The 9,521-nt window shown below is 44.7% G+C and overlaps 1 protein-coding gene across 1 annotated transcript; it reads right to left on the minus strand.

Annotated features, from left to right (window-relative positions):
- Window positions 1-353: 353 nt before the first annotated feature.
- Window positions 354-9,245, minus strand: BRF2 (BRF2 RNA polymerase III transcription initiation factor subunit). The gene is made up of 4 exons (XM_044283130.1): window positions 8,900-9,245; window positions 6,318-6,377; window positions 3,904-4,225; window positions 354-1,068 (listed from the first exon to the last, which is right to left on the minus strand). Exons 1-4 carry the CDS (start codon window positions 9,051-9,053, stop codon window positions 414-416), a joined length of 1,191 nt encoding a protein of 396 aa, XP_044139065.1. The 5' UTR covers window positions 9,054-9,245; the 3' UTR covers window positions 354-413.
- Between the last annotated feature and the right edge of the window lie 276 nt (window positions 9,246-9,521).

Here is a 9,521-nt window from a genome sequence, read left to right on the forward strand (position 1 = left end):
GGGCCTAAGTTGAATCACCAACAAGAGGTCTTCTCTTTTCAGTTATTTCTGTACATGAAGGGCCCCGTGTGTATCAGCAACTACATCACTATGTCATTTTAGAAAGAATATCAGAGGAATAATACAGGATAGACCAAAAATGAGGACGTTTATGGTCCACACCTTGGAATCTCCCAGAACCAACAGTTGTCCACCCTGTCCTACTCTGAGGCACTGATTTTACTTCTCATATTGAGCTGTCAGCACCGTCCTCCCACCTAAAGTACCATCTGTAGAGACATTGTTACAACCTCAAATTAAAAATAAAGAAATAAAAATTGTGGCCATTAATGCAAAAAGAAGAATAGAAAATGAACAAGCATACACAGATTTAATAAGATGTACAGATCATAACAAGTCTTTACGATAACTATTCACTGACGCGCATCAAGCTGAGCCTGCAGCTGCTGGAAGCAAGCCACCTCATCTGGTGTCCTCAAGTACTGCTCTATCTCACTGTCTGAAATGTCCTCATCCCCAGTAATGTTTTGCAGCTTATCAGGAAAAGCTGTGGTATATGGTCTTTTTCTTGGCTTGGTCACGCACGGAGGAAGGAAAGCAGCACCAGCAGGCTGTTGAGCCAAAGAGCTGCCTTCCTCAGACTGTGTGGTGGACATCTCCACGGCTTCTAGAGCCTTCCTGAGAAGATAGGCCTGGTGTTTTAAGATGTCACCCAAGTGATATACCACAGTTTTGTTATTTAACGTTTGCATCTTCAGCCATGGTAGTTGTGTGGACAGTTTTAGGCAGCGTTCTTTAAGTTCTTTTAATCGCAATACCGCTGGAGAAGGCAATTCTGTTTCAGACAACTTGCAAAACCGAGATAAGGTGCAAGACAGTCGTTGGGCGGGTTTAAGGGACTGCCAGGAAAGATAGACAGCTGCCGTTATTATGGGAATGGGGCGACGTCCAGTGACTAGCCATGTCTCACTGGCTAACTCCAGAATTTGTAAAGTCCGCTCCAATACTTTATCCAGATCCTCTGCATATCCTTCTGGGGCAGACGGGCAAGTCCGGAATAACCGAAAACTGAAAATAAAGAAAATATGAACATGCTAATAACGGGAAACAAGTACATGCTAGAACCATTGTAAAATACTCATGTGACAGCATTATTTTTAAAAAAATTCCTATTATTAGAATAATAGGGTCCAACAGATTTTATTTTAAGTGTGTAGACCAGTGATGGCGAACCTTTGAGAGGCCGAGTGCCCAAACTGCAACCCAAAACCCACATATTTATCGCAAAGTGCCAACACGGCAATGTAACCTGAATACTACAGTCCAACATATTATATCTTCCATGTACTTTATCATTTACCATAGCTATCATAGCCTGCCCACATTCAGTGCATTGCCTGTGCTGTTCATAGTGCGCCCTGCGCTGATGAAGGGCAGGAAGAGTCTAAGGCATATTGGTACACCATAGACTGTTTCCAGGGTGTTGGTGCCCACAGAGAGGGCTCCGAGTGCCGCCTCTGGCACCCGTGCCATAGGTTTGCCACCACTGGTGTAGACAGACATTAACCAGAACGCTTGGGGTCCCCCGATTGTATAACTCTGTACGGATTGGAAACTGCTTAGGGTGGGATACACGGCCCGGTGGCAGGACTGCACTGGGTTCACAATACTGGGTCACTGGGGAATGAAATTAAAAAAAAAGTTTCTCATCTTTCTATTTTAGATACATAAACAGAATTAACCCCTTAAAAACTGGGCCTATTTTATTTTTACATTTTGGATTTTTCCTCCCCACGTTCCAATAGCCATAACTTTTTTTATTTTGCCATTCACATAGCCATATGAAGGCCTATTTTTTGCGGGACAAGATGCATTTTTAATGTCACCATTTAATTTACCATATCTCGTATTAGAAAATGTGAAAAAAAAATCTGTGCGTGGCAAAAAAACAAACAGAATTCCGCCAAGGTTTTTGGCATCACAGCATTTACTATGCACTAAAATTGACATCCTTTTTCTGTGGCTCAATAAGAATCTAAAATTAAAATTTATTCTGACAGCCATAACTTTTTATATTTCGATCAACAGAGCTGTATAAAGGCTTGTTTTTTGCTTAATGAACTGTAGTTTTTATTGGTACCACTTTTGTAGCATGTAAGCGTTCACCGCCCATGACATTTTTGGAAACAATACCAAATATGATTTTTTATTGATATAGATATAGATATATATATATATATATATATATATATATATATATATATATAATTTTTTTTAAACTAGGCCTAGTACATGAGATCTTTTGATCCCCTCTCCTATTCATCCCAATAGAGATCTGTTAGGGTGAATAGGATTTTTACAGCCTCCATTCTGAACGATGCCTCGTGCATAGCTCAGTATGGAGATTGCCATGGCAGGCCTGGATCGCTTCAGCAGTGTCCAGGCTGCCATGACACCGATTGGATACCCGCGATTTCACTGCGGGGGCTCTAATCGGAAAGCAGAGGGAACCACATACCTCTGCCTTCACTCACTGACTACGGTACCTGAGGAATTAAATGATGGGGGTGGCGCTATAGCGGCTTCCTGTCTGTGCGCCCCGTATAGAGCACTGCAGAGGCCCACTCCATACACCCGCGGGCACATAACACAGTACATAAATAAATAAACGGACGGTCCAAACAGACCCCCAGTACATTTGTTGTCCACCATCCAGGCAAAGGTGGCACCTTCAATACACCCCCCTGTCTCTGACTAGACCATTTCCAGGCCCTTATAGTGGAAGGAAATTTGGTTTCAGGTCACCAGTTATGTGTCCTGCCATTGACATCCAGCCACTGTTGCCATGACTGAGAAACCTGGACTTCTACCGACTGGAACTGCATTGTCTTTGGTGACAAATCCAGGTTCTGTTTGGGATTCAATGACAGATAGGTTTCAGTAACAAGGCCTTGTGGGGAGCGCCTTTGCTGTGGAGTGACACACTGCTGTGATGATCTGGGAGCCTGTTAAAGGGGCTCTCCAGCCACAAGGCTTTTTTTTTTTTTAAAAAGCTTATAATGCTATAATATGACAAACAGAGTAATATTCACCTTGCCCATCTCCTGCTACTCCCAGGCCAACGCTTCCCTGGTCCCCTGCTACAGTTGTGAGGTGTCAACACCAAAGAGGTCACTGACTGGCTGTCTTGGACATTGAAGCCAGGTAAAAAGAGACCATGGTGGACCCAGGACTTTTTATTTTTTTTATGATCTTGAAGCTCATATTTGAGCCTACAAAATAAATATTTTTTTTAATTCTCAACAATCATGGATTTTTAGATCTATTAATTGTTCAGAATTGCTCATTTAAAGGCTTTAATGCTTGTGATCGGCGTTTGCCCATCGCAAAGGGGTTAAATCAATCCAGACAGCAGATGGCTGAGAGCATTTCTGTGTGGTGGTTTCAGGGCTTAAAGGGCATCGGTCAGTGGATCTGTGCCTATGAAACTGACCTGTTACATGTGCACTTGGCAGCTGAAGGCATCTGTGTTTTAATCTGAGGAACCACAACTATGAGTCTATGCAAACAGTTTGATAGGGAGGTTGCCGGTGACAGATGCCCTTTAAACTTCACCACTATTGGCCGTTTGTGGGCTCCTTAAGCTACAACCCCCACCTGTGGTGCCCAGTAATGTGTGAAAAATCCTTTTGGTGCCAATAATTTTCATTACTCTCAAAGAGCCTCAGCAGGTGTGCAAGAAGAGTAGAGTCAGGGCAGGAGACGTGACAAAACTCTGTGTCAGAGGAGGTGTTCAAAAAAGGTGGTCAGGCAGATGACCAGTTCTCTCAATGTCAGCCATCAAATTCTAAATGTAGTTTCCCCTCTGCATTCGAAAATCTGCCACCATCTACCGTAGATTACCTTTGGCAGTGACTTTTGGCCAGAGCCTTAAGACTCATAGATGGTACATCCACCTTCAATGCTTGAACCAGTTCCAGGAACACACTGGTGACGAGTTCATACTTGGAGTAGAGCAACAAAGAGATGGTGGCAATGGTGAGAGGCCAGCCATGCTGCCTACACGTGATGTACACACAGCACCCCATGATGGCCTCCTTCTTCTCCTTTCTGGCAGAGTGGCACAGTGGGAGGTAGAATGCGCTTTCATAATAGGACACTGCCGTATCTGCAAAGGTGTCGGGAAGTCGGAGAACTCTACAAAGATTCCTGACGCGCACAATACCTGGAGGGAAGGATCACACAGAAGTGGTCACACGGAATCCCCACATCTAAAGAAACCCTCAAAACTGCATGAGAATCTGTGACCTTTTTGTGGAAGTGTTCTTAAGGCTACTTTCACACTTGCGTTCAGAGCGGATCAGTCTGAGACGGATCCGCTCATATAATGCAGACGGTGGATCCGTTCAGAACGGATCCGTCTGCATTATATTGTAAAAAAAAATTCTAAGTGTCAAAGTAGCCTCAGACGGATCCGTCCAGACTTTACATTGAAAGTCAATGGGGGACGGATCCTTCGTAAATTGAGCCATAGTGTGTCATATTCAAACGGATCCGTCCCCTTTGACTTACATTGTAAGTCTGGACGGATCCGTTTGCCTCCGCACGGCCAGGCGGACACCCGAACGCTGCAAGCAGCGTTCAGGTGTCCGCCTGCTGAGCGGAGCGGAGGCTGAACGCTGCCAGACTGATGCATTCTGAGCGGATCCGCGTCCCCTCAGAATGCATTAGGGCTGTACGGATGCGTTCAGGGCCGCTTGTGAAAGCCTTCAAACGGAACTCAGAAGCGGACACCCAAACGCTAGTGTGAAAGTAGCCTTAACAGGGTTCTTCAGGAATGATTTAACCTCTTCCTGGCACTTCCCTCATCCCTCCTGCCATTTTTTCACCCTAAAGACCAGGCCGTTTTTTGGAAATCTGTCACTTTATGTAGTAATAACTTTGGAACGCTTTTACTTATTTAAAGGGAACCTGTCACCGGGATTTTGTGTATAGAGCTGAGGACATGGGTTGCTAGATGGCCGCTAGCACATCCGCAATACCCAGTCCCCATAGCTCTGTGTGCTTTTATTGTGTAAAAAAAAACGATTTCATACATATGCAAATTAACCTGAGATGAGTCGGAGCTTGAAAATATGACTCTTCTCTGGTCACACAAGTAAGAGATGACTCTTATGTTAATTTTACACAATAAAAGCACACAGAGCTATGGGGACTGGGTATTGCAGATGTGCGAGTGGCCATCTAGCAACCCATGTCCTCAGCTCTATACCCAAAATCCCAGTGACAGGTTCCCTTTAAGCCATTCTGAGCCTGTTTTCTTGTGACACATTGTACTTCATGACAGTAGGAAATTTGGGTAGATATATGTCACATTTATTTATTTGAAAATAAAATAAAAAATTTACTGAAAATTTTGAAGAATTTCCAAACTTTGAATTTCTCTCTTTTTAATTACTTAAAGGGATTATCTGGGTTCAGAGCAGAACGTGCCTAGCAAAGTTCCCGGTGACGTCACTGGGCAGAAGCCCCAACCTAGCTTACCCACGGAGAGCCCTGTACATCACCGGATCTCCAGAAAAAGCATACGCATAAATGCTCAAGTCAGAGGGGCTGCCTGGGAGAAAAAGGGGATATGTCCGAGTTCCGCTCTGAACCAGCACATTTCCCATTGGTCTACTTTATGTTTGCAGCATTTTGTAAATGTCATTTTATTTATTTTTTTGGACGTTAGAAGGCTTAGAATTTTAGAAGCAAGTTTTAAAATTTTTAAGAAAATTTCCAAAACCCTCTTTTTAAAGAACCAATTCAGTTATGAGGTCACTTTGAGGGGCCTAGATAATAGAAACCACCCACAAATGACCCCATTTTGGCATACAAGGGGTTTGCGCCGGCATCTGTGGTGTCATCATTGCTGACGGATACAGCAGGTGCCCGACTGTCAGTAATAGCTGGGCTCCTGCACCCGCCAAATTAGCAGGCTGCACATGTACTGAGCTGGTCTTTTAGTGCTGTACATGTACGGGGGTGGTCGCTTACGTTGCACTTGAAGTGCTGCCTGGGGGGTCTCACTACACTGTTCTACAATAGATGCTTATGATGGCTGAGTAGAGAGTAGTGTGCCCACCCCTCACCCTCCTAGGCAGCTCTGCAGGTGGAAGCAACCAGTCCTGCTCACATTCTGGGACAGGTTGTCAGCGGTCATTTTAAATCATTCCTGGAAAACCCCTTTCATGAAAGGAAAATTGGTGCAAAATGCTGCAGATGCCATAGGGTCCATCAGAACCAGAACAATGTGCTGTACACATGGAACTTACCCCGCAGCTTAGTGCGACTGATTGACTCGTTCTGTCCAGTGCCCACTGTAAAATTCACCGCTGGGGGGAAAAACAGAAGTAAGAAACCGGAGTACAAGGGAAGCAGAAGTGATGCCAACAGCAAAAGATCAGAACCTTCACTAGAAAAATAACCCCTTCTAGCCCTGGCAATTTTACATTTTTGCATTTTCATTTTTCACTTCCTGCCTTCCCAGAGCCATAACTTTTTTATTTTTCAGTTCACAGTTTTTTTGTTTTGGTTTTTTTTTGCGGGAAAAGTTGTACTTTCTAATGGCACCATTTGGTATTTCATACAACACAGTGGGAAAAAATTCCAAATGGTGAAATTGAAAAAAAATAAAAATTTCGCTACATGGGTTATGGTTTTTGTTTCTACAGTCTTCCCTAAGCGGTAAGACTCACCTGTGAACTTCATTCTCCAGGTCACTACAATTACAGCAATACCACATTTATATATAACAAAAAAACCTTTGAAAAAAATATTTTTCTTCTTCGCTATATTCTGACTCCTTATAAACTTTTTTATAGTTATGTCTACAGAGCTGTGTGGAGCTGTTTTTTGCGGGACAATCTGTAGTTTTTACCGTTTTGGGGTGTGTGACTTTTTATTCAATTTTTGGGAGGTGAAGCGATGGAAAAAAAATATATAAAAATGGCAGATCAGCGATTTCGATTTTTTTTCTGTTGCGTTATTCGCCGTATGGCACGATTAATTTTATATTTGAATAGTACGGGTGTTTTTGCACGTGCTGATGCCCATGAGGTTTCTTTTTTTCAGTGTTTAGTTTTATTATGGGGTAAGGGAGTTGTTTTTAATATCCTTTATTATTATTTTTTTTTCAATTTCTTTTAGGCCCCCCAACGGCCTAACATCAGGCAAACCTTTGATTGCCACTTCTATATATCAGAGGAAATAATTCCATTGACAAATAGAAAATTCTGTATGTTGCAATGTAGTGCTGCCACCTGCAGGCCTACATTGGAATATACCTGTGAAAGGAATCGGAGCCACAGCAGGCCCTGGCCTTTCACAGGCACCGAATGGCTCCCCAGATGGCTGCGTGGGGGGGGGGGGGAAGCTGTTTTCCGTCCCAGAAGTGCAGCGCTTCCAGGTTTTGCACAGTCAGATGCCATAGTCACATTTCACCACGGCATCTGAGGGGTTCAATGTCTGTGATCGACATTACTGCCGATCGCAGACATTAGCCTCTCATGTCTGCTGTGGCGAAGAGGGCGCCATCTTTAAAGACCCGACTTCCGCTGTACAATTACGATGAAGTTCGGGAAGCGCTTAAAGGGGGTCCTTCTCACTGAGCTTTGCTTATTTGGCTGCAGCAGTGACGTGACAGCAGCAGCCAATCGCGGGGCAAAGCTGCGAAAAGTACGGTGGTATGCAGAATAGACCAATAATGAAGAGAACACAGTGTTTAGCTAATGAACCTAAAATATTCCACAGCACGTGACACCCCATCACCTGGATGAGGATGGACCTGCACAGAGAAGATTGAGAAGGGGCCTCCAGCAGATGCCATCTCTTACCACAGGACTCCGCTGTAGAGAAAACTTTTTTTTTTTTTTAGTTTAAGGCTACTTTCACACTAGCGTGTTTTTTTTTGCCTCATCCGGCAGGACTCAGCAAAGACGCTTCAGTTACTGATAATACAAACGTCTGCATCCGTTATAAACGGATCCGGTTGTATTATCTTTAACATAGCCAAGACGGATCCATCATGAGCTCCAGTGAAAGTCAATGGGGGATGGATCCGTTTTCTATTGTGCGGTTTGCTCTTTCTTGAAGCGCTCCGTTCCGTTCAGTTACGTTTTGCCCCCATTGACAATGAATGGGGACAAGACGGAAGCGGTTTTTTCCGGTATTGAGACCCTATGACGGATCTCAATACCAGAAAACATTAACGCTAGTGTAAAAGTAGCCTTTTTGCTGGACACTGTAGGATGGAGAAGGGTCGTGTACTACGGTTTTGCAACCCCCTCATGTACATATGACATGTGGGACAGACACCTGATGTGAACACAGTCTTCTGTCACCACATAGCGCTAACGGGGTAGTCCCTCATGGGGACCAATCACATGACCATACAGTCCCTGAGGTATGTCCAGAGGATTGAGAATGCAGCGGTGAAGCAGGAGGCGTCCGCGCCCTGCTCCACTATTCACCTCACGACGTCACCTCCTCGGCAGGTGTAACGCGGTGACATCATCGTGCCGCACAGGCCGGGAATCATCTCCAGCCCCTGTGCACCCTCCTTCTCAGCTCAGCAGGCACAATGCCATCATTGGGGGCAGGACTAGGTGTGTGGGATGTTTACATTTAGGCATTGGGTGGGGTTAGAGGCGTGGCTTAGTGTAGACAGTCCTCGTCTCTCTCATTGGGGTATAGACGACCTCTTTCACTATGTGACCTGCAATCTGATTGGTTGCTATGGGCAACTCCGAAGGTAAGGCCCGTTCCACCCAGTTATCTCCAAGCCTGTTGAAGTGCAAAACTTTATTAACAGACTAACAACACACCTCCAAAAATGTGTAGAGCGCGGTTCCCCTACCTTGCTGGAAGCCCTCCTCTGTGAGTGTGGTGGTCAGCGCCCCCTCGGTCAGGATGAAGCCGCAGTCAGCACACACCAGCTGCTCCTGGGAGTAGTGCGCGTCCTCCACAATCTCACAAGACCCACAGTCCGGACACCTAGTAGTGCCCGACATTTTCAAGCCACAGACCGCTTCCACTATAGCGACACAAGAGATGCACTGGTCACCAAGGAAACAAAGTCCCTTCTACTTATACTTCCGGGTAGCGATATGGCTCAAGCAGCCGCCATTTTGTCTTAGCCAGCTATAACACTTTGCTTCATAAAAATGGCCGCCGAAAACAGTTTCTCACTATACCTTGCGGGATGGGGGTGTGACGTCACTTTCCGGTCTTGTCAGCAGGGGGCAGTGCGCAGGAAATTCACGAAGCTGTACAGAAACTAGATGTGAACTCGTTTCAATATAAAGTGGGGGACAGTACAAATCGTAGACGCTAGGTGGCGCTGTGGTGTCATGGTATAAGATGTATTGTGCTTCAGAATGGATGATTATGTGAGACATTGCATAAAGAGGAATACAAGTGTAGCCTATAGAAGGGGGATTCCAGTCTCAGCCAATAAATCTTCTCCATTGTATAATTAA

The sequence above is a fragment of the Bufo gargarizans genome, chromosome 2 (assembly GCF_014858855.1).
Source record: "Bufo gargarizans isolate SCDJY-AF-19 chromosome 2, ASM1485885v1, whole genome shotgun sequence".
Lineage (NCBI taxonomy): Eukaryota > Metazoa > Chordata > Amphibia > Anura > Bufonidae > Bufo > Bufo gargarizans.